At 37.6% G+C, this 25,348-nt stretch overlaps 2 protein-coding genes across 9 annotated transcripts; one reads left to right on the plus strand and one right to left on the minus strand.

Moving 5' to 3' along the window:
- The first annotated feature begins 3,953 nt into the window (after positions 1 to 3,953).
- LOC113433779 (5-phosphohydroxy-L-lysine phospho-lyase-like) lies at positions 3,954 to 16,636 on the plus strand. Of its 7 annotated transcripts, none has more exons than XM_026696539.2 (14): positions 3,954 to 4,236; positions 5,258 to 5,322; positions 6,794 to 6,912; positions 7,447 to 7,606; positions 8,115 to 8,189; positions 8,942 to 9,029; positions 9,125 to 9,241; positions 9,705 to 9,787; positions 10,115 to 10,340; positions 12,145 to 12,299; positions 12,425 to 12,514; positions 14,360 to 14,490; positions 15,133 to 15,179; positions 15,380 to 16,636. In XM_026696539.2, the coding sequence occupies exons 2-13, from the start codon at positions 5,264 to 5,266 to the stop codon at positions 15,153 to 15,155; spliced, it is 1,326 nt and encodes a 441-aa protein (XP_026552324.2). In that variant the 5' UTR covers positions 3,954 to 4,236; positions 5,258 to 5,263; the 3' UTR covers positions 15,156 to 15,179; positions 15,380 to 16,636. The 7 variants fall into 7 exon arrangements, with proteins under 7 accessions (XP_026552324.2, XP_087780463.1, XP_087780467.1 ...); XM_087924337.1 differs by having other exon boundaries at positions 4,115 to 4,236; positions 5,262 to 5,322; XM_087924338.1 differs by lacking the exon at positions 3,954 to 4,236 and adding an exon at positions 4,599 to 4,819.
- A 184-nt stretch (positions 16,637 to 16,820) lies between these two features.
- On the minus strand, positions 16,821 to 24,613 carry HNRNPAB (heterogeneous nuclear ribonucleoprotein A/B). 2 transcript variants are annotated; one of them, XM_026696541.2, is made up of 7 exons: positions 24,449 to 24,613; positions 23,905 to 24,262; positions 22,223 to 22,391; positions 21,981 to 22,139; positions 21,187 to 21,318; positions 18,987 to 19,074; positions 16,821 to 18,769 (listed from the first exon to the last, which is right to left on the minus strand). In XM_026696541.2, the coding sequence occupies exons 2-7, from the start codon at positions 24,222 to 24,224 to the stop codon at positions 18,702 to 18,704; spliced, it is 936 nt and encodes a 311-aa protein (XP_026552326.1). In that variant the 5' UTR covers positions 24,225 to 24,262; positions 24,449 to 24,613; the 3' UTR covers positions 16,821 to 18,701. The 2 variants fall into 2 exon arrangements, with proteins under 2 accessions (XP_026552326.1, XP_026552325.1); XM_026696540.2 differs by having other exon boundaries at positions 23,905 to 24,310.
- Between the last annotated feature and the right edge of the window lie 735 nt (positions 24,614 to 25,348).

Genomic DNA, 25,348 nt, shown 5'->3' on the forward strand with positions numbered 1-25,348 from the left:
CATCCATAACTGGCTAATAAGGCTGATAGGAATTCAGATGGATTTGGTGAATCAGATCTTGTCCTGGCATGCAGATCCAACAAGAGTTACTTGTATCTCCTGAGGATCTAGTGACTCTCTTGAAAATAAGGATGAATGGATGGATGGATAGATGGATAAGCATCCCAGTTACTTGTTACTGAATCATGCCCTTCCAGATGCTATTGTCTGTTCCTCAATACTGGCAGGCCCAGATGTTCAGGTAGTACAGGTCACAGGACTGGCTTCTAGTCCAGATTTGAGAATGTGTTAAGCGGCTACCTTGGCTATATCTAACTCATTACCAGCAATGCATGCAAGGGAAGTTATTTTTGTCCTTCTCCATCACACATTCTCCAAATATATCCTGGAGAGTTTCTTTCCTCCACTTCCCAAATCTCTCAAGTAGATTTGAGAATTGCAGGAAGTTGAATTCGGTCATGGCAGGTGGATACAATATCTAAACTGTCAGGGTAAGATGCATTAATTCAAACTTCCTTCATTTCAGCTTAACCTGAATAGGTATAATATAAATATGGTATCTGATTTTTTTAATTGACCATGTACATTTTATTTTGTGCAGTCTCAACATATTAAATAATTAGACACAGATACAAGGCAAACATAACTGTGAATGTAATTCATGTTTATATTGGAAACCCTCTTCTGAGATTCAATAAAATGTAAAGCTTTGTTTCAAAACAAAGAGGGTAATATTTTATACAAGTCATATCTCGCTGTTACTGATTTCATTGTATAATTTCTAATGTGTACATGACAAAAGAAGTGGTATATCTAGCTGTAATATAGGGGAACAATTATTTTTTAAATGAAGGCATTAATACAGTATTACTCATTATTAAGAATTGTATTGTTTGTTTTGTAAATTTTACATCACTGCATATCTGGCAGTGTATCCACTGTTTTGTGTTTTAATCTGTAGTAAGAGTGATACTTGAACAGTTTTAAAATAAACTGCTTCTTGTAGAGATTGTTTTCTATTATTATTCTATACTGCAGCATTTGTAACTACAGTTATGTATCAAACAAGAATTTCAAGTAAAAATAAGTGTTAAATATGTTCAATCCAGAAACAATGTTATATTAACAAGGCCTATATTTCTGAAATAATTACTTGAAGATTATTTCATTTACAACATCAGATAATACTCAATCACCTTATATAGTAATAGTAATACATGTTGTTCATCCAAACAGCGCCAACCATTCTCCAAGGAGAATGATAGGGACAGGCTTGGATTAACTTTGAGGTTCCCTATCCAAAAAAATCTTCAGTAAAGCAGAGCACAATCTCAGCAGCATATTATCCAATGCTATACAGATTGTTAGAGGGGAGGGGAAACTAAGAAAGATCAGGAGGGGGAAGAGGTACCTAAAGCAGAAACAGCACATTCATTGCTTGCAGAGAGCAGTAGCACTTAGACTTATATACCACTTCACAGTGCTTTCCAGCCCTCTATAAGCAATTTACAGAGTCAGCAAGTTGCCCCTCAACTAACTGGATCCTCATTTTACGGACCTCGGAATGATGGAAAGCTAAGTCAACCTTGAGTCTCTCAGGATCAAAGGAATAAAATTCCTGGAAATATAAGCCAGAATCCTATACTAGGTTTCTAATCTCAGGACCATGTTACAGGCCTGATGCTTTTGCTGCTGTCAAGACAGCTGTCAAATCTGTCATTGGCACCACATCGGTATAGCAGAACTTTTCAGTCTTGGTCTCTCTCCTGAATATTTGGCCAGTTAACCCCGGACAAAGCCAAATCAATAATAAAAGAGGGAATCAGGGGCATTGCTTGTCAAAATGACATCATCAGCGTTGCTGAATTCTATCGCTAAATGTTAGGCATAAGCAGGGTAACTACACAATCTTAAGTTATTATGGATGGGCCATTTCCACATCTCGCTTTGATGCCTTCTCATTAAGTCTGCTGGGGGGGAAATTTCATATGACTTCTTATTTGCAGAGAGTTTGCTTTTGTAGATCCAGAGAGGCAGAACTTTTACTCAGTCCTCATATGGTGCTCTAAGCCTCTAAGGTGTACTCTGATTATCCCAGTCATTCAAATATAAGGGCCCACTTATCAATTTTATGTTTATTATTTTTAAGGGATGCTAACCCCTTACTGTACTCATTTTACTGTAAAGGCTAATGAAAGACTATAATAAAGATTGTTTGATTTGATTACACATGAAAAAAAAGGTAAACCGGGACAAAGAGCATCATGGAGGACAACTAATTTAATCCAGAAAATAAAATTGTTACCCACAGAAAACAACGGAGAACATTAGCATAGCTGGGATTTTCACTGTATCTCTGTATACTCTATCCCTACCCACCCAAAAAGAAGTCATGATTTTAAATAAAATTCTTACATAATATGAATTGCCTCTGTTCTACAAATTCAAATCAAAACTACAATACATGGCTCCCATTTTTACAGAGCACTTTGCAGGTGAAATAGCAGCTTCTAGTAACCTGGCACATATATAATGGGATTGTTCACACAACATGTTAAAATACATTTTTGCCTTACCAAGATTTATTTGCTATTGATTAAATGTATATTACACCATTTTAGCCAGGTGTTCAAGGTAATCACACTTCAAAAGTCATCAAGAAGTGCTCTGGACATCATATAAATAATTATCTTCTACTCAATGAAGCAGTAATGGTTTTCTGCAGAGTTCTGGAAGAAAAGTGCAGATGGTTTAAGAGTTGCCTTAAAGACATAGTGCTGTATTGACATGATTCACTAGAACAGAAGCATCTTTTATCAAGCTTGCACAGACAAACAAAAATCTGTGCTTTAATGAATTCCAGAGGAGTGATGTTTTTACCAGATACAAAACACTTAAATAGTTTTAAAGTGTGCATAATTCTTGGACACAGTAATATTTTATCCTCTTGATTTTACTCATAATAATCTTGAGAGGTAGATAGACTGAAAGACTTTGATTGGTTCAAAGTTCATTATTAATCTTTTATTGTTTCATTAAGGAAGGACTTTGACCTTATTGTCCTGTAACCACACCTCAATTATTATATGACACTGGCTTCTCCTATGTTGAATAAGGAGCAATTGGATATATTTCTACAATATACTAAACCTTAAACTGTTTTATTCAAAGGTGGGCAAGGCATGGTATTCTAAAATTATTTCTTCCAAAATTTGGAGAAAAAATGGTAATATACAGTCATGAAATTTCTTTTTTATTCTTCCAAAAATGCAATCATTTGGGTATGAGAAAAGGAGAGTTCTGTTAGGCAAATGACTCTTATTTCTACCCTTGGAACAAACCCCTGCTCAGAAGCCTCTCCCGAATCATCCCACACCAACAAATTTCAACATCACAATTTTGGGTCAGTTGGTGAGATGGGATTAAAGTTCAAATAGGACCAGTTTTAAATGCTGTCTCCCATTTTGTTTTAATTTGTACATAAGACAAGACCGTAAAACAAGAGATAAATGGTTTTTGTGCAAAGGTATTTTCCAATTCACTGGCACATAAAATGCTGATGTTTTGCTTAGTTCTTGACTTAAGTCAAAATTATATGAAGAAAATATATCAATAAATTTCTAATCTTTGCTCCAAAGCAAGTATGGTATCACCATAAGCAAATGTTAAGTAAGGCCAGGAGTATCAAGATAGACTACAGTATTACTGAGAAATCAATTTTTGATAGAAAATGCCATTTCCCTGAATCCCTGAGCTGTGGTGCAAGAAAGATGAAACATTAAATTAAGTCTTCTGAAATTGGTGAGTAAGGCATTAATTTGCTTATCTCTAGATATACAGTTTTGATGTAAATTAATCAAACAGTCTTGTGGGATGCCTCTCAAAGAAAATAAATCACCAACATCCACGGTGCTGGGTTATTTCCCAGTACCAAATATGGGGGAGGCATTCCTACTTTAAAAAAAAATCATCTTAGTGATACAACTATCATGCGCCAGAATTGCCTTTTTATCAGTATGTCACGCCTGGATCTTGTATTTCCTGCAGAAAAGCTGGAAGAGTTTAACTGTGGAGGACAGCTCCAGATATACTTTCTGTTTAACCCCGTCCTACTTTTTTTTAAAAAAAATCTTCGTCAGATTTTTTGCCAGCCTGGAGCATTTCGGCAACTGCCATTTTGCACAGCCAGCCCAGCAAAGAAACAGGCAGTATAACTCTGTCCAAATCTACTCAAAAGTAAGTCGCCTCGTTCTGTAAGATTTATTTCCAGGTAAGCGCACTGAGAATTGCAGCTTGAGTTAATCAAAAAGAACAACGTTGTCTGTTCAGAGATCGCCTGTCAAATTAGATTAGTATTGCTTAGTTCTAGTACCTGCAGTATAAAAAATATTACTAGATTCCTTGCCCAGGTTGGCGCCTGATAAACGGATGGCGGTACAATTTATGTAAAATGACTACTGGTCATGGGGTCTGATTAAGGGATCTGCGCTCCAAGTCGTCGGGTAGGGAACGCAACCCTTGCAACCATATAGGGCGGCTGCAAGGATTGCGAGTAACCACGTCACACATTTGCCAGTGTTGTGCAAGCGTGTTTTCCCTTCATTTTCCGCTTTACTGGTGGGAAGATGCACAACTCTAGGAAAGGTGACTTTGCTGCCTCTTGCAAAGATGCGGCGCCTTTAACGCAGCCCTTCAATGAAGCGCTTTTAACAAGGGAAAACTCTCGACCACTTGAACTGTTTCTGATCGATACGGCCTTAAAACCTGGACCCGCAAGAATTGGCAATAGTTTAAATCGCCTTCCTCCTCGTCCCGCGTGGTAATGTACTCGACCGAAGCGCTTCGCTCGCTTCCGGCCCATAAATGTTGAGTGAGCGCCTTGATAAAAACACGCTTTCCAAGGCAGTTAGCTTTCGACCCTCAAATCCTACCAAAATTTAGTAGAGAAGACGCGCGCTTTCTTCGGGCTCCCTTCATTTTGGAGGAGGTCGGAACAGCTTTCAGTAGATTCAGTTTGGCTCAAGCTTTGAGAAAACGTTTCTGTTTCCAAACTCAGCCAAGGTAGTTAAAACCCTCAACTGGACTCCTCCGCGGCGACCTCAGCCACCGCGCTCCAAATGCCGACCAATGGGGAGAACGCAGGGCTTTGGCGCGATTCTTATCAATGTGCCTCACTCGAGTGGCAAAAGGCACGAGAGGGCGGATTTGCCCGTGGATTCCTCCTATGCTAACCTTTTCTATCTCTACGGTTCCCCAGACAGCCATGAGCTCCGAGCCTCGCAACCGCCAGCAGACTCTGGCTTTACGGAAGCAGTTCATTGGGTAGGTACTTCGGCGGCGGATGAAAAAAAAAAGTCTGCCCGGCCTTGAAAAGACCACCATCCTGCGTCGTAAAGTGTGAGACGCCCACCCACTCCGCCCACCCCGCAGTCAACGGGGAGCAGTCGCAGCAACACAAGCTTCCGCTGCTCGCGGTTGGCGCGGAACCTTCCTCTCCGCGGGAGCCTTGCTCTTTCGGCTCGTCCTGCAAGGACAGCTCTAAAGGCGGCAGCTGCGTAGATCCGCTATTGGGCCCCGTGAGATCAACCCGATTGCCCCGCACTGCCCGGATTGATTTCTATCTCCGTCTCGAGGATTTTCCCCAATCCCTGGAGTCGGCAATATAAAATGGTCTAGCTAGCGTCTAGGCGGCGTGCTTCCCCGAGGGACGAGCAGAAAATTTCTTCTGTTTGTAATAATTATAATTGTGTAATTGAGTGTGTATCTGATTTGAAAACCCAGTGGTTGGTTTGTTTAGATATATGAGGGTTGACGCAAGTAAACTTAACTACCAGACGTTTTGTCCTTCTAGTACAAGGACAGTTCAAGGTACATCTCTGTAAATCTCTTGCTCTTGGCAGCACCAACAAGTATTGTTAAGGCATAATGACTGTAATCAGAATGTTTGTATTAGGGGCATGCACACTAAAAAACAACCTGCAGTGCTGGCCTGGCTTGAAAGTTGCACAACTCCTTTCATTACTAATGGCGCAGTAAAGCATGGTCTCATAGGAGCTTGAAACAGATCAGGCATCTCCAAAACATGATCCATAGGCTGCATGTAGCCCTCGACAGCAATTAATGGGACCCCATAATGTATGTGATTTATACACATTAACTATTGTATATATCCGATATGCGGCGAAAGACAATTCCTGACAACTCAGTGGGCTAGGCAAGCGAAAACTGGCCTAGGCAAGCCAACAGGTTTGTATACTCAGGCTATAGATAATAGGGAATCCCACTTCTACCTATCTTGTAGTCATTGCATCCACCAAGCCTCTTCACTTGATTTCCAGAAGTCTATTGTGAAACATTGTCTCGGGAACCAATACAGCTGTAACTGGCTGCAAATGTTATTAAGAACAAGTAATATTTTCAGTACAGATAGTCCTCAACTTACAAGCACAATTGAACGCAAAATTTTATATTACTGTCACATCTCCTACAAATACGCATTACAAATGTCACCTCATGTTTCTGACTTTGCACTTCTGTTAAGACTTCCACATATCAATTATAAAGGATTGTATTCAGAGATACAATCATCCTAAAAATTAAAGCAACTTTTAGCTGCTCAAATTACTTGCAACCAGGCATGACAGACTATACTCAGTTCAAAAACATTTTCCTTAGTATTTGATTAAAATGGATGGATTACTCTATCATTGTAACTAATTAAACCATTTTTTATTTAATGGTAAAAAATTTAATGTTCAAATTAAGTTTAATTTTTTTAAATGCTTCATTAAAGGTCATCCTGCAAGCTTTTTTTCCCAGAAGACCCAGTGAAGATCATCCGGGCAAAGGGCCAATATATGTATGATGAAAATGGAAACCAGTACCTTGACTGTATCAATAATGTTGCTCATGGCAAGTGTGAAATTATGTTCTCTTTAGTAAACTCTCTTTTTAGATCTAGTCAGTGTAGTCAGGTAAATTTAACTCCAATCCTTTCTAAACTGTCAAAATGTTTCTGTTTGATTCTTTTTTTTTCCATGGTTTAAACTTTAACTTGTCCGTATCATCCAACCGCAGTGGTAGCTTTATGTGCCCTGTGTTTGCTCTCATAGACATCCATTCTGCATCCATTCATTTAATTCAAACCCTGCAGAGTAAGAATAAATATGCTAACGATGATTCAAGACAGAATCATTTAGAAAAATAAAGGCTATAGTTGGTATTTAAAAGTTTGGGTGATCAAGACAAAATAGGCCATTCTACCTTCCTATGGAAATGCACCCCTAGAAAGTATATCTGGGTAACTGAACTGACATCATGAAATATTCTGCGTTTGATTTCCCAAGATTAGGCTGGAAATAAAATAAGTGAGGAATTATATACATAAGCCTCAAAAATGGCATGAATGCTCATTTAAATTGCTATTTTCCCATCCTTATTTTTCAGTGGGGCACTGCCATCCTGAAGTGGTCAAAGCAGCTCATCAGCAGAATCTACTGCTAAATACAAACTCTCGGTATCTGCATGACAATTTGGTGGATTATGCACAGAGACTTTCTAAAACATTGCCGGAGAAGTTGTGTACCTTCTATTTTTTGAATTCGGGGTAGGTGTTTTTTTTTTCTTAAACCAATAGATCATACAGGCATCTTTATACCTTCCTTGCAGAACAAGAAATTTGTTATCTCCTCATGGAACTGTTTGTCAGGATAATCAACATCTTTGCTTCTTTGGTGTTTATATTACTTCAGTATTTGTTCCTTTAGTCAGAATGAATGAAAATGCATTTTCCATTTAATTTTTTTTATTTGGGGGGGAACCAATGACATTCATATTTTCCTTATTTTCTATAATCAAAAGGCTTTTCATCGTACATGTATTAGGCAACTGTAATGAAGCACTGCATATAAATAACTGTAAAATTCTCTTTTAAAATTATGTTCATTGTATCCATATATTTTTCTTTTATCCATTCAACTAAAGTTTATTAAAAATTACATACATCTAACACTGGTCATATTTCCATACCAGTATGCCCCTACTTGATACATATGAAACTACATATAGATGACTGAATATGAACAATGAGAAAACCTCAGAATTTTCCATTACAGATCAGAAGCTAATGATCTTGCTCTGAGACTGGCACAGCAATATACAAAGCATAAAGATGTTATTGTTATTGACCAGTAAGTATATACGTTTTAAATAGCATTATATCACATTGTATGTCCAATTCACTATCAGCACTATCAACTTTAATTGAACTTGGAAAAATCTAAACAGGATCGTGCCCAGAACTTGGACAGGAAAATGCTGCCAGGTAATCTGACGGATATAGGTTAGATTAGGAAGCCTTTAAAGAAGTATGACAAAGGAGTATTAATACTGTTCCCTAGAAAACTATAAGAACATGCTTTTATAATTAACAGAAGTTGTTTAGTTTGGCTCAATAATCCTTATTTTCTCTCAATAGTAATTGGAATCACAAACTCTGTGTTTCTGAAGCGAACTTTTAAATACCAAATATTTAACCTATATTTCATACTAAGAAGTATTTAGGTTATCAGTATTGTAAGTTTATTAAAACTCGTGTTTTTTTAACTTGAATCCTGCTATTCTTCCAAGAAGCCAAGATCAAACAAACTGAATTCATAATCTATGTACATCCATTTAGTTTCAAAGCTCAGTGTACGTGATCCCAAAGACCATATTTTGAATTACAATTTGCATTTAATGTACAGATAATCAGAGTAGAATTTTGAAAATGTATCTTTATGGGAACTGCTTTCTAGGACATCAGCGGAGATATTTAAAAGTGTTATAAATTAGAAAGTAGGTGCTTCAGTTTGGCAGTCTGGATGTGTACAATTTTCTGGTATTACTATTAAACCAAGGTAGAATTTATGTATTTCTGTGGATTGTTGTGTTTTGTTTTAAGTGCTTATCATGGACATCTGACATCTTTGATTGACATAAGTCCATACAAATTCAGAAATCTAGATGGCCAAAAGGAATGGGTCCATGTGGTAGGCATAAGAGACTATATTAACCCTTTTCTTGTTAATTTCCAATTCACCTAAAACCAAGTGGTCTAATCAGCTATTACACTTATTTTGAATAGGCTCCTCTTCCTGATACATACAGAGGATTATATAGAGAAAATCATAAAGATCCAGCCACAGCATATGCTGATGAAGTGAAAAAAATTATTGACAAAGCACACCAAGAAAGCAGAAAGGTAAAAACTGTCTTTAAAGTTTCTGTAATTATCATTTGGTGTTTCTTTTTAACTGACATGAATTTAGTCAGTTATCCAGTGTGCCATTAGTGGAGTTTGAGTTTTTTCTTCTGTGTTTGTAGCAATTAAAAAATGTGTGGTATTCAGCTTCATTCATTATAATTTTTTACATTTTGCTCCAGACAACTGCCTAAGCAAAATTGAGTAATGTTCTTGCATCCTAAAGAATCTGAGTGGTGGAACATCACTTTGTTGGCTATAACTCATAGTTCCTGGGAAGAAAAAAAAGTTCAAATGTACACTGTTGTTTGGATTGTTAAGGCTTCTGTGTTATAGTAGTTGTTACTCAACTGTGGTACTTAAGACTTCTGATTTAGAAGCTTTAATATATCCAAAAAGGCAGATACATGCATATATGTATTATGTATACACCACCTACTAATTATATTATATACACTTTCAGTTTGCTGCACTTTTTGCAGAATCCTTGCCAAGCGTTGCTGGACAAATCATTCCACCATCTGGTTATTTCCAAAAGGTTGCAGAGTAAGTATTCATACTTTCTATCTTTTTTCTATTTATTCTAAACTGTTTTAATAGATTTTCTGTTTAAAGTAAACTTCCAAGTTTAAGGACTTTTTAGATGTTTAACTTCTGCAAGATCCAGTTTTAGTTCCCAAAGATTTCAGTAATTAAAACTGAAATGATTTAACTTAATATTTAATTATCCTTGGTGGGAGTTTTATTTTTGATTGCTGCTGCTTAATTTTGGAAAGAGTGAATTGTTTTAACCCTAAATAAATTGTTCAGAAGTACTGATTTAATAAGTTCTGTTCCATTTCTGCATAAATATATTTCTTGTCCTTTTAATAGGCATATACATACAGCAGGAGGTGTATTTATTGCTGATGAAATTCAGGTTGGCTTTGGCAGAGTTGGCAAACATTTTTGGGCATTTCAACTTCAGGGAGAGGATTTTATTCCTGATATTGTTACTATGGGAAAACCAATAGGGAATGGACATCCTGTGGCTTGTGTAGCAACAACGAAGGAGATTGCAGAGGCATTTTCAGCAACAGGAGTAGAATATTTCAACACAGTAAGCATCCACATTTTCATTCTAAAATGCATCTTAGTTTGAGTGTCACATGTATTCAATATACTTCATGCATAAGGTATTTACTGGATTGCTACTACAGGTGAAACTCGAAAAATTAGAATATTATGCAAAAGTTCATTTATTTCAGTAATGCAACTTAAAAGGTGAAACTAATATATGAGATAGACTCATTACATGCAAAGCAAGATAGTTCAAGCCGTGATTTGTCATAATTGAGATGATTATGGTTTACAGCTCATGAAAACCCCAAATCCACAATCTCAGAAAATCAGAATATTGGGCAAAGGTTCAGTATTCTAGGCTCAAAGTGTCCCACTCTAATCAGCTAATTAAGCCATAACACCTGCAAAGGGTTCCTGAGCCTTTAAATGGTCTCTCAGTCTGGTTCAGTAGGAATCACAATCACAGGAAAGACCACTGACCTGACAGTTGTGCAGAAAACCATCACTGACACCCTCCCTAAGGAGGGAAAGCCTCAAAAGGTAATTGCAAAAGAGTGAATTGGAAATTGTTCCCAAAGTGCTGTGTCAAAGCACATTAATAGAAAGTTACGTGGAAGGGAAAAGTGTGGAAAAAAAGGTACACAAGCAGCAGGGATGACCGCAGCCTGGAGAGAATTGTCAAGAAAAGGCCATTCAAAAGTGTTGGGGACTTTCACAAGGAGTGGACTGAGGCTGGAGTCAGTGCATCAAGAGCCACCACACACAGACAGATCCTGGACATGGGTTTCAAATGTCATATTCCTCAAGCCGCGCCTGAACAACAAACGTCAGAAGCATCTTACCTGGGCTAAAGAAAAACAGACCTGGTCTGTTGCTCAGTGGTCCAAAGTCCTCTTTTCTGATGAGAGCAACTTTTGCATCTCATTTGGAAACCAAGGACCCAGAGTCTGGAGGAAGAATGGAAAGGCACACACTACAAGATGCTTGAAGTCCAGTGTGAAGTTTCCACAGTCTGTGTTGATTTGGGGAGCCATGTCATCTGCTGGTGTTGGTCCACTGTGCTTCATTAAGTCCAGAGTCAACGCAGCTGTCTACCAAGAGATTTGGGAGCACTTCATGCTTCCTTCTGCAGATGAGCTTTATGGGGATCCTGACTTCATTTTCCAGCAAGACTTGGCACATGCCCACACTGCCAAAAGCACCAAAACCTGGTTCAATGACCGTGGGATTACTGTGCTTGATTGGCCAGCAAACTCACCTGACCTGAACCCCACAGAGAATCTATGGGGCATTGCCAAGAGAAAGATGAGAAACATGAGAACGAACAACGCAGAAGAGCTGAAGGCCGCTATTGAAGCATCCTGGTCTTCCATAACACCTCAGCAGTGCCACAGGCTGATAGCTTCCATGCCCTGCCGCATTGAGGCAGTAATTGCTGCAAAAGGGGCCCAAACCAAGTACTGAGTACATATGCATGCTTATACTTTTCAGAGGTCCGATATTGTTCTATGTACAATCCTTGTTTTATTGATTGCATGTAATATTCTAATTTTCTGAGATTGTGGATTTGGGGTTTTCATGAGCTGTAAGCCATAATCATCTCAATTATGACAAATCACGACTTGAACTATCTTGCTTTGCATGTAATGAGTCTATCTCATATATTAGTTTCACCTTTTAAGTTGCATTACTGAAATAAATGAACTTTTGCATAATATTCTAATTTTTCGAGTTTCACCTGTACATTATATAAAATTCTGACTGGAATATGGTACTTGCTTTCTGGCAAACAATTTTGTGTAGAAAATTTATTTTTACTTTTATTTCTCCCTCCCATTTAGTTTGGAGGAAATCCTGTGTCCTGTGCAATAGGCCTAACAGTCCTGGATATTATTGAGAAAGAGCAGCTTCAAGCCCATGCTCTTCACGTGGGAAACTTCTTTATGGAACTACTCAATCAACAAAAAGCTAAACATCCTCTAATTGGAGATATCAGGTATCAATTTGAAAACATTTACCATTTAATATAAGCAGCATATACTTGTCAGCACAATTTTTAGCAGCCCCAAATTACAGATGTTTATTCTAACTGTAACTTCATGTTTTACCTTGTTTTTACAGAGGTGTTGGATTATTTATTGGTGTAGATTTAGTACAAGACCAAGAGAAAAGATCACCTGCGAGCAAAGAAGCAGAATTCATCATAACAAGGTAAAAGAGATGTTTTACTTATTTGCTTGGACAGTTTAATTATAGTTTAATTTATTGGTAGTGGAAGAGAGATTAGAACTTCCCATTTTACTTTTTTACCTATCTCCTGAAATGGTCTATGGGCAGTATCTCCATGTTTCACAAGTGAACTAGATAGAGAACTTAGCAGTTTTCATACCTCTTTGTCTTTTCCTTTATGTATGCAGAATTGTACATGCAATGTACAATTTACTATGATTCCCTAGATTCTGCTTTTCTCTTTGGATGTATCACTCCGGCAGCTGGGCATCTTGAGGGAAGGAGTGTGTCAACTACTGGGCCCATTCAGCTAGTTCCAACAGGTCAAGAGGGTTTCCAGGTCAGTTGCTTCCCCGCTGATGCGTGTCCGTGTTGGTAGGAACACAGAGTAGGGCAGGAAGTTACAAAGCCTCAATTTCTTCTCTCTTGGAAGCAGGAAATTTGCATTGATCCTCTTTGCTTTTTTTAAGCAAATCAACTCCAGGATATCCTGTGCTGTAATCTGCTTCCATTTAAAACCTTCATAACCTGATGGATTCATTCTGACCCTTAAGGTTCAACACCATTCTCTACTTTCAATCCCTTTTGGGAACCATGAATAAAATGGGGAAAAATCCTGACAGGAGTTACTTTGATGGTATCCATTTTATGGTTCTGACATTTGTCAATTCTTGGTGGCTTGGAACATCCTTTTGAATACCTGGACATGGTAGAGATTTTTCTCTTCAATCCTACAACATACACCAGCTTGATATTAGTGGAATCCTATACATATCAAACCTATTTATTAGAAGGCATGTTTTCTGCTGGACTTTTCTCCTCTGGTGGGTTTAAGAGGGCTGTGTCATAGTGGTTGTAAGCTGCAGGGCCATCAAGCTATTTTCAGGGGGTGGAAAAGTACTGCTCAATCTTTGCTATAACAATCAGATACGGATTTTCTCTGTAATCTGGTATTTCTTAGGGCTGTGGGCAATTACATTTTTGCACTTGCTTTTTATCAGCACTTGTGTGAGCAACTTATAGAACAGTCTTCATCTCAGGAAGGGCTTGTATGTGATCTGACCTTGGACAGGTGATCCACATCTGTGTTTTAACTTAGAACCGGACCACATCATGGAACTGGTCTTGCAGTTCCAGGTCCCACTGTTGGATATCTTGATTTTATTGATTATGTTGAAATAAGAATCATTCCCCCAAAACAATTGAAGTGTGCATCCTATTCCTCAACTAACTTATTAGTAGGTTTTTGGGAAGGAGTGGGGGGCAGCAGCGAACATTTTCTGAGATTTGGTCTACTATACACCATTGTCCTGTCATCAGCTCAGTTAGTAAAGCTGATAAAGAAATAAGATCCTCCTTGTTTCAAGGAAATTGAGTCAAGGCTGAAGAGGGCTTCCTCCCAAAGGGCAAAAATGCAAATGCTCAACCCTAAGCTTCATGAAAAGAGTAATTAATCCTTTCAGATTGGTTGTCATTCCAGTAATGGAAGCCACCACATGTTGAAAGCCATGCTTACATAATGAGGTAAGGTAACTTTAAAGGAGGCCTTATGATTTTTCCATCTCCAGCTTAAAGGTATTTAGGAACATGTAAGCTTCTTGGTCATGCAGGGTCCCACTGCCACTAAGAGTGTATGCTCCAAGCAGGTCTTCAAAGCCTATAGGTTTTTAAGAAAAACGTCAAATTCTGCCAAGTTTCTGCCGAAACTCCTATTGTGCCCAAGAATGGATAAAGCTCATATATAATTGTAAATGTAATTTTATATGATCATACTAATCCAAATAAATAACTTCTACTGAAATCAGCCATTTTTTTCTGATTCTCTAGATTAAAGGAAGAATTCATTATGCTGAGCACAGATGGGCCAGGCAGAAATGTGCTTAAGTTCAAGCCACCACTGTGTTTCAATACAAAGGATGCAGAGTTAGTTGTTGATAAACTTGATATGATATTAAGAGGTAAATAGAAGAAAGCTCTTTAAAATCGGTTTATATGACACATTTTTGAAGCCAGATTGCCTATGCTATAGATTGAGCTAAGCCTTCTTAAGAAATGAAGCATTTTATACATAAGCAATAATGTTCCAAGATTTTGCAGTCTAAAAGCCTGTTTTAAGAACATTAATCAGTTTGCCAGTCCTCTTTCTCAGCTATTTATCCCAAGAGGCAGTTAAGGGATTAAAATTACTGTATGTTTTGTTTTGTGTGTACAGTTTACATATGCAAAATTACACAGAAACTCTTCTATACTGAATGACTTTCCTACTAAATTCTTTTCTCTTTTATGAGAATGCACCAATTAGCACCAAATAATTTTTTTCTCCGAAAATAGATATCATTGTAATGAAAAAACAAGCATGGGTTTAAATGGAAAAAGTTTTTAACTTTATGATAGTCACCTTTAATAAATCCTTATTTTCATTTTAACTTTTGGGGGGAGGAAGGATATGAAAATAAATAAGAGTCTGAATCAAAAGACCACTAGGAATATTTTTGTGCCACGGGAATGAAGGATTTTCATTCCTGATTATATGTAAATAGTAATAAAGGCCCATGAATAATGGGCAGATAACTATCATGTTCTAATTGAATATTCTGCAGAACTGGAGATAAGAAAAACCTAAAGATGATTTCCAAGGCTATAAGAGGTAAGCATTCATGTACTATTATTATACACAAAAAGCATATTCTTTAAGCAAAAGCTATTAATTTAATTATCCTGAATAGATATATATTGAATATTCTAACAATAGTGTCTCAACAGCAGTGTATCAAACATAAATTATGAAAATTTTAACTTGCTGGCTTTCCCATATGAATACTGAATTCTTTTATCCATCTTTTACAGGATTCAGGGTTGGTGCAGAATTCTACCATTTTTCTACACTTAAAACTACAATAATAAAATTCTGCCTTCTTCAAGCTTTCGTAATCCAGTCTATGTAGTTTTATTATATTGCTGACATTATTTTTAGCAATACAGCTTGTGATTTTTCAGCTCTATTGCTATTATGTCTACTAATGCAATTCTTAATGTAGTAGAGAGGAAAACATAATTTATCCAGAAAATATAGCTGGTCATCCTTGTGCTATACAGGTTGCAGATCTATATACTTATTTCTACTTATATCACAATTAGCACATTTGATCTAATAAATCTGCTTTCTTCACAATGTTTTATTAACAAATTGGTAGGCATCCATTATTTAATAAAACATCCAAACATTAGACTCATGAGAATTGTTTTTTGTAAGATTTTTAGCATCTCATAAAAATGCTTTATTTATGAAATATTGTCACCAACACTGACAACCTAGTTTTATTTGGAAAGCATAGCTCTCCCATTACAGTAATTCAGGAATAAAGGGGAATGTTTATTTTAAAAAACTGATAGATCAAAAAGTATTTATACCAAAAATGTAACCAATGAAAAGCAACCCATTTTCTAAGGACAGTGTCTACCAACTGCTATCTTCAAACATGTTACCTGTTTTTCTGTACTATTGAGATGGAATTCCATCGCTAAAGATAGTTCTGCTATGTCTCTGTCAGTCTAACAGTATCAGATTGGTACCTCTTATTTCACCAGTTTCTTTCCTCTCTTAGCTATAGCTAATTTTCTATATTTCACTAGAAAATTCACAATCCTGTTTATATTTGCTATTTCAGGCTCTGATGTTTCAATCCCTAAGATCTATGACTTAAAGTAAATAAAAATGTATTTTTGAAAAAATTGGTAAAATGTACTTTACAGAACTTTAATAGTCTCTTTTATGCTACATATTAATAATAAACAATTAGGCTTATCAAAACATGCAAAATATAGTACTAGTAGTATTCAACTATCTACACTTGTAGCAGTCATAAAATTTCCATTCTTTGGACAAACAGGATGAGAACAATATTAAAATACTCAAAAGCAAGTAAGGGTGGAAAGCCCATTATCACATCCATTACAGAGAAAAAAAATGTGATCTTTTAAGTTCATAGCCAGGGAGAAGACAGATAGTTGTAATTCTAGTGTAATGTGAAAATGTCCTTCAGGAACTCCTGCTGGATATCCAACTGATTATAATAGACGAGCATAATAGTCATTTTATGTCTATATGACTTAGCTGTCCCCGATCAGAGGGAACTCAAACATAGGAGTACCTACTTCTACCACTCTAGCTGGTAAGTTCTGGAATGCATTAGTTAATAGTTTCACCTTCAGAAGAACTCTATTTAATTTGCCTTCAATTAGTAGGATTTGACATTCTAGCAAATAAATCTTGAAAATTGTGGACAACTTCTTTGTAAGTAGTTTGGTATATTTTCAGTAGTCTTTTAATTTCACAAGAGGGCACAGTTCAGCATGACTGAATTACACATTTAACTATCAAAACCAAAACTCATTTTCATTTTCAAGCCTTATTTGTTACTGTTCAAATGCCCTGACAAGCAAACCATGCAGATTACCATATAAAAATGGTCAAGAATTAAATAGCTGGAACCAGTCGATAGCTGCTGTTATGAGCTTAAACAATGAGTTCTAATTTGGAGTTAATATCAATTATTATACAATTAAAATGTATGTTCATAACAATTATTTATCCCATGGATAAGAAACAACTTCCTCTTCCAAACCTAGTTTTAACCATGGCTGTTACACATGTAATTAAAACTTCCATTAAAACAGAGGTGTCATTGTAATATCTTTGATTTAAGCAAGAAATTTTTATTCTAAATAAAAATGCATGATGTTCTTCTGAGCTTATACCTAGCTAAGGCAAGATATATTTTTGGAAACTTAAATTTAGAATGTAATGTACTTATAGTGCATTAAAGATCTTTACCCAGATTTGACAGTAGGACTGCTATCACCTATTATCTACTGAAAATATTAACATGACTACAAAATAGCTCAGAATTGCTTGGAAGAAGCTATAGAATAGTTGAAAAAAACTTGGAAACAGTACTGAAAATCCAATGTTTACGCAGCTTTAATATTTGCTTAATAATTTTAGCATGAAATGTTTAATTTCTAAATACTAATAAAACACATAAGAGTACAAAAGCCAGTCAGATTGACAGATTTAAGTATGATCAATTAACCTAGGGAAGGTTCAAATATGAGTGTACTACATAAGCATCCAGGAGTTTTGTACATGTTATTGAGCATGTTTTCAAATTTTGAAAGCAGTTAAATTGAACTTGCATATACAAAAAAGCAGACTATAGTGTAAGCATGTCTAATATTGTCTTGTGTGTGTAAATACAGCCTTGAGCCCTTCAGTATTTTTAGATATTTAATTCTATAAATTTACTCCTAAATTCCTATGACCTTTATTCCTACGCAAGGCAATAATACACTATTCTTAATCCTAAGATTTGCCTGAAATATAATACTTGTTATGCTTCCTGGTTTTTCCTACCTCAACAATACTTTGCATTTGTGATTAAACAATTAAGCTTTGCTGGTCTTTAATCAATTTTAGGGTTTAAACATGCTCTAAATCAAAGTTTTAAAATTTACGCATCCAACCAGCCACCATTTCTAATGAAATTCTAAGGCTTCTTTTTTCTGAGCTACAAAAGGATAGCTGGAATAATGGCACAGGATACTGTATTATGCTTTTTTATTCAAAAGCTAGAATAGCATCAATATCCATGTCATGGTGAATCAGAACACATGTAAAATACCTTACAATACATTAGATTCCAAAAAGGTACCAAAAAGTACAGTAAAATTAACACTTCCATTACAGGAAATGTATGACACAAAACCAATACAAAATAAAAAGGTGGAAAGTGATACTGGTTCCCTAAGATGCATCTCATTCTGTACAACTGGAATAATGTGGTTAACTCCAACGGGCAGTCCCTAGATGCAGAAGCTGCAGCTTTAAGCAGACCCCTCAAAATCATTTCAATTTAACCTATCAATAAAATCATTAATCTTCAGCAAGGCTGAAATTTACACACCACACTCTCTAGACAACTATTATCTGTAAATATTAAACAAAGACATTTCCAGGGAAGTCTTCAGATACACATAACAGGCCATAGAAATGTATTGTAAAGTTAATTTTGGTACATAATTGTAATGTCCATCTACAGCATTTAAGTACAAAACATATGCAGTAGTTTTGTGCATTAGAGCATGCCACTGCATACCTGAATACTTTTGATCAATATGGCTTGTAGTTATTCTGATGACCACGTCTTGGAGCTTTCCCATAATTTGAACTGCCTTGACCTATAAGTAAGCAATCAAATGCATTAAATTCGTATTTAGTCATGCTTGCAGGTATCTGTAGCCCAGTCCCATCCAAAATACACATATACTGAATAGTTGCAGTCTTGACAGCTACATCCTATATTCAAAAACTCTTTCTTTTATAGAAAGCTAAATCACCTAGACAACCCTGTATTTTAGAATCTGTCCATACTAGAGTACTGAATGCAATACATACCTCTTCTTCCACCTCTTCCTCGGCCGCCCCCAGAACCAAACTGTTGCTGCTGATATACTTCTTTTGGCTGTGCTACCTTAATTTCACACTGAAAAGATCATAATGTAAAACAGATGTTCTTAACATACAATACTACATATACATACCACAAGTTATAAATGTTCAAATATCTAGATTACAAAAATATTTTCCACATAATGAAATTGAGGGCAAATATTTTAGAGAATACTTCTGCTTCATAGAAGTTAACACTGTACTAGGATTCATAAGATACAAACTCAGTACCTCTTTCAAAACTGAATTTTAGTATCTCAAACTGCATAAACCCAGTTTACACGATTAAATTTCCATATGCTGACTGAAATCAGGAAACAGGTTAAGCAGAATATGGTTCAGTTAACTATGGCTAAATATATCACATAAATATAGCCAAAAGTGCACCATAGTCCTTAACAACATTCAGTTACAATGGCACTGAAAAAAATAATTTAGGAATGGTCCACACACTTATGGCAATCACAGTATCCTCAAAGTCACATGATCAAAAACTCAGGAACTTGGCAACACAAGTATATTTATGATACCTGCAGCATCTGAAGAGTTATGTGAAGCACAGTCAGTGGGACGAAGATGGGTTCACTTAATGAACATCTGATTCACTTAACAATCATGGCAATAAAATCCGGCACAACTCACTTAACACATTGCTTTAGCAATAGAAATTCTAGCCCCAACTGTGGTCTTAGTCAAGCACTATCTGTGTATACATATTTTTCATCCAATGTCAAACACATGAGTTTTAAACCATTAGACACTGACTACAACCCAAAACAGGGCAACATGTGGCTCCAAAATATTGAATTACGTCCATCATCCCTCATCATTTTCATGATTGGAATTATTGGCAGTTGAAGTTTGGCAGCATCCAAAGTTCCAGCACTCTAGCTCCACTGCTATAAGCTCTGCTCTTAAAATATGCTTTCACATTATACCACTATTCGTTTTTTTTTTTATATTCTTCTGTTTCAAGCAGTCCATATTCTAATCAAGCAACTTCCTATTTTTGGCTAAGTCACCTAGTGTTATATTAATGTTTTCATGTCTTGTTATTCAAGTGATTTTCAAAAAACAGTTTAATTTCCTTACTATCACAGGATCCAGGCAAATTAATAAAAATTATCAGAAAATGCTTATTTTAAATCCATTGTTTAAGAAACCTTTATCCTTCTAGCAATACTCCTAGTTCAGGGCAAAAACTATAAAGTAACAAAAGATACTTCCTATTACTTCCTGTTTTGAAAGTGGTTCCATTTTAAAGAGTGACTTTGGGGGCAACGGGAATTATTTCTGATATCACATTGGCAAGATATTTTTGCCCTAGTTTGCAGTTTTGGTTTATAAACAGAAAGGAAATAAAACTAAAAATCTAGCACCATATCACAGTTCTGGAAGCTATAAAAAGGGCGATAAAGGCCTGTTACATTGTGACCCAGGTTGTGTGATAGACATTCAAATAACAGTAGTATACCAGCATTATATAAATACAATTTGTGCATCTACGAATTACACCTTTCCTGCCTATGTTATTCCCACACTCCATCAACAAATGTGGTCCACATAAGCCTTGTATTTCAGCCATTAATGTTCCTTTTTTGGGGGAATAATAATCTATAGCTTCTAGGTCTGAGATGCCACTGGCTGTTTTCATGAAATTGTAAATTAACTAATATACTACTTTCATACAACTAGCTGTTTTTCATTAATTTCCTAATACATTAAATCATATTTAATGGTAGGGCACTATGTATTTCTCTAATTATATTTAGCTATCAACTAAAACTTGTTTGGGATAATGTAAAAGTGAAATAGGCAGTATATAAATAGTCTAGAAACAGCCCTTGCTTTTGGGGGAAAAAACCACGTATACTGTAATAATATCTACAATTGCTGATGTTACTTCAACTTTTTGATCATGCAAAGGGAATTAATCTGGATATTGTTTCTAATTCTGTAGTTCAAAAACAGATCTCATGGCTAAAAAATTATACAGTAAATATACTGTACTCATTTAGTCTGTTTCCTATATAGTTTCCACATTCAAAATAAACCTGTGTAATTCTTTACTTTTCTCCTTCCAACCATGAGCAAGATATAGGGAATGAATAGATTCTAATCCACTATATATAAGCAAAATTCCTACCTTACTACCACTGACATTGTGGAATTTTTTCTCTAATATTTTCTTCACTGGTTCTTCTTCCTTAAATGTGATGAATACAAACCCTCTCCTTTTGTTGGTCTTTGGATCCATTGGAAGTTCAATTGCTTCAATCTAAAGAAACATATTTCATGTTTATTGGAATTATGTACTACATTACCTTATTCAGTAATTCTGGTCAATCTCTTATTTATTCAAAGTACAACAGTCTTGTGTTAAAAACTGCAACTTATTAAGCACTAGGAACTTAGTAGATAAAGCTACATTGACAAAATAATGTAACAAATGATTCTATTATTGCTCTGCAATATGATCTGATTTGTATAATAATTTGCAAATTTCATCTAAGGAAGACTATTTGTTGCTCTAAACAATTAAAGCCGATTAGAATTTACTATATACTATGCTTGAAAAACCACAAGGAAATACAAGTACAGAAAGCAATATAAAAAATAAATTTATGATACGCAGGGATTTGTCAACCATTTAAAGAAATGCCATGATGTAACCAATTCTAATTTTATTGAAATACAAACATAAATATATATGCCTATGTATTGCACACCTGGTATACTAACACACCTGATATAATAATCTGAGTAATAATAATAATACTTTACCTGCGGTCACAGACCAAAACACAACAGAAGAACATAATCTCTTGAGTAATATACCCCATATTTCTACTTACAATTACTGTGGATTAAAACAATTTGCTTTTATTATTTTCAGGTTAAAGCTAGTCTGTCTACCTAAACTTGCATCAGATTATATACCTCTCCAAATTCTCCAAAATATTCCCTGATTTTGTCTTCTGTTGCCTCTGGGTTAAGTCCACCAACAAATATTTTCTTCACAGGATCCTTTTTCATTGCCATTGCTTTTTTAGGGTCAATCACTCTTCCGTCTAATTTGTGTTCTTTTTGCTCCAAAACCTACAAAGCAGTTCAACAAATCAGGATGACAGAATATTTATAACATTAGCAGTAGTCCAAGTATACTACAGTCTATCACTCACCTTATCAACACTTGCTGCTTCTTTGAAAAGAATGAATCCAAAACCTCTTGATCTGCCTGTATTAGGATCCATCTTTATTGTGCAATCAGTTACTTCACCAAATTTAGTAAAGTAGTCCTTTAAATCTTTTTTGCTTGTATCCCAACTGAGACCACCAACAAACATTTTCCTGCAACAAGACAAGACACTGAAAAATGACCAGTTACCATGGCAATACAAGTAGTCCCCAATATACAACCACTGGTTCAGTGACAGTTTAGTTACTGAAGTTTTTCACACTTAAGACCATTGCTGTAACCCCATGGTCATGTGATCAAAATTCAAGCATTTGGTAAATGGTGTGCATTTGATAGTTGCTGTGCCCTCATGGTCTTGTGATCACCATTTGTGACCTTCCTAGCCGGCTTCTAATAAGTAAAGCTGGATTCACTTAATGACGATTGACTTAGCAACAGCAGTGATTCATTTAACTGTTGCAAAAAAAGGTTGCAAAACAAACTCAATTGCCTTACTTACCAATGGAAATTTGGGGCTCAATTATAGCTGTAAGTTGAAGACTACCTGCATTTCATCATGTCTCAATATAATTGACCTTCTGTAATTTGTGATGTATAGCCTTTCATAAAACAAGTTTACATAGTTATACCTGTGGTTCAATTGCCTTAACTCGATTTCAGGCCGAGATATTAACAATAAAAGCAAACCAAACCAAACCAAAAAAGTCATAAAGATTAATGATTCTAACTGAAGTTTTGAGCATGCAGCCTCATCAAGACTCAAACTTTTTGTTTAAACAATTACCAGTTTGATTTTCTATTATAATAGGTTGGCTCTATTACAAACTTTAGATATACTCAAGCCTCATAGCATTTCAATCTGGCTGTAATTATGTAAAAGGATGTTTTTTGTGGGAGTCCAGTTCAAGTCCAGGCTTTTCCTACAAAAATTTAATGGAGCAGGAAAAAGCATACAAAACAGGAGATAAAATATAGTAAACAACTCAGTATCACTTCTACAAGGATTATACTAGAGCTACCTAATCACCCAAAGAAACTAAATTACATATATGCTAATTGATCCACAATTGCTGGAGTATGTACAATTCAATTACAGTGCCAGCAAATACTTTCAGAAACATATGTTCGGAAGTCACTTGAAATTAATAACATTAAACTTAAGCAGCTAGTTCTGACTCCCATCGAACTAGCAAGTTAATATATTTTAAGGAGAAAAGGTCGTTTACCTTTCCAACTTTTAGTACAGATGCAAGGGCAGCAAGCTGTCCTCAAATGGCACACAAAGAAAGGGGGGTGATGCCTAGACTACTGCCATTTCAGGAAACCAGGAGCCTTAACCGCCCCTCCTTCCCCCACCACCACATGGCGCCAACAAAAGGCAGCTTCAAGAACAAAGGAGGACCGACTGCTGCAGCCCGGCTCATTGTCTATTTCAATGGCAAAGACAAGGCCAGAAAAGGACGGACCCGGGCGCCAATCAACCTCGGCAAAAAAAAAAAAAACGAGACACCAGGCAGGGCAAGAAAAAGCGTTAAGAACGGGATTGGAGCCGAGCCAAAGCAGCGGGTTCGGGCCTGTCACTCCTCCGAGCAGGTTGTCGCCGTGCATGGCGCCGGAAACCACAGAAAGTGGGCGGGGGCAAGCGAACGAGGCTGCCAGCCTTACCCCGCATCTTCCTCGTTCTTGCTTGCGTTGATCTGATCGCCTTCGGCTCCGTTCTGGCTGCCGCTAGGTTCCGCAGAAGCTACCGACTGCCCTGCCTCCTCGCTTTCTCCTTCGCCGTCCCCCTCTTCTCCGGGCTCGGCTACCACCACCGCCGCCGCTACCACCTCTTCCTCTTCCTCCTCCTCTTCAAGCTGCTGCTCCGGTTGCAACAGCTCCTCGTCGCCGCCACTTACGGATTCCTCGGCCTCAGCCTCGGCCGCCGCCGCCGCCGCTTCGTGCCCGTTTTGGGTGGCGCCAAACTGGTGCTCCACCTCGGCCATGATCCCTATAGCCCAGAGAGTGCGCCGCTGCCTCGAACCTGCGTAAAGCGACAACAACGGAAGTTCTCTCTCCCCGTCAGCGAGGCCTACCAAGGAAAGTGGGGGGGGGTGAGAGAAGAGATGGCGCCTTCAGACGCACGGAAGGAAGAAGCGCACGTCCCACTCGGCCTCGCCACGCGAAGCCGCTAAGCCAAGCGCCGCCCCCCCGGGTTCCCGAGACTCACGTTTAAACGCCGCTCGGCTCGCCTTTCCCAGGAGGAACCGGAATCCGGTCCTTAAAGCTTCGTCGCGAGCCTGCCGGTCTCCGCCAATGTCGTCAGCGGCTCCTCCCCTCCCGCGCAGTTCCTGACAGACAAACGGACACGACGGCGCACAGCTATCCGGTGGGCGAAAGCACGCTCCCGCCTGGCCTCCTTATATAGGCTTCTCGGGTCGCGCGGTCACTCCGCAACAAACCTCCCGCTTATTGGTCAAGCATGTCGATCACTCATGTAGAACCTCGGCTCCCGTTGGCTGTGAACACCCTTGCGTATTCTAGGCCGCGCCTCCTTTCTAACTGCTGCTTGTGCGGCCTGCGGCTTCTTACGACAGCGCGGAAATAGTATTGTACAGGCCTCTCCGTCAGTAACAGTCACACAGTTCACAAGATATCCCCGTGTTCGCTTTTCTGAGAGACGAAACTCTCCTGGGATGCAAGCATTCGTATTCCAGCTTCAGAGCATCTGGAACTTGGCGTTTCCATAACGAAAATGGAACCTCATTTCTCCCTTTGTCGTTCCACATAAGCGCCGGCTGATCTGATCGTCATGTAGGAGGACGTGGGAATGATGTCTGAGGCCGCCCTCGCTTACCTTAAATTTATCTAAGTAACCTTGCACACCTGTGCAGGTTGCCTCTCCACCGGCCGAGAGGAAACGGGTAGCCGAGAAGCGGAGGTGCTTCAGGGAGCTCCTGGGACAAGATCCCACGTGGCTGCGAGGGGTTAATCAGACCAGCCGAGCACAGCTCCGGATTTCGGCCACTTGTGGTTCCTGAGGCAGGGGACTACCTCTTGGTGGCCCGGCCCCTGGCTTTTCTGAGAAGAGGGGAGGAAAGCGGGGCAAATGACAGACCAGTTGGGGTGT

The sequence above is a fragment of the Pseudonaja textilis genome, chromosome 2, assembly GCF_049901715.1.
Source record: "Pseudonaja textilis isolate UNSWEBS1 chromosome 2, rPseTex1.2, whole genome shotgun sequence".
Lineage (NCBI taxonomy): Eukaryota > Metazoa > Chordata > Lepidosauria > Squamata > Elapidae > Pseudonaja > Pseudonaja textilis.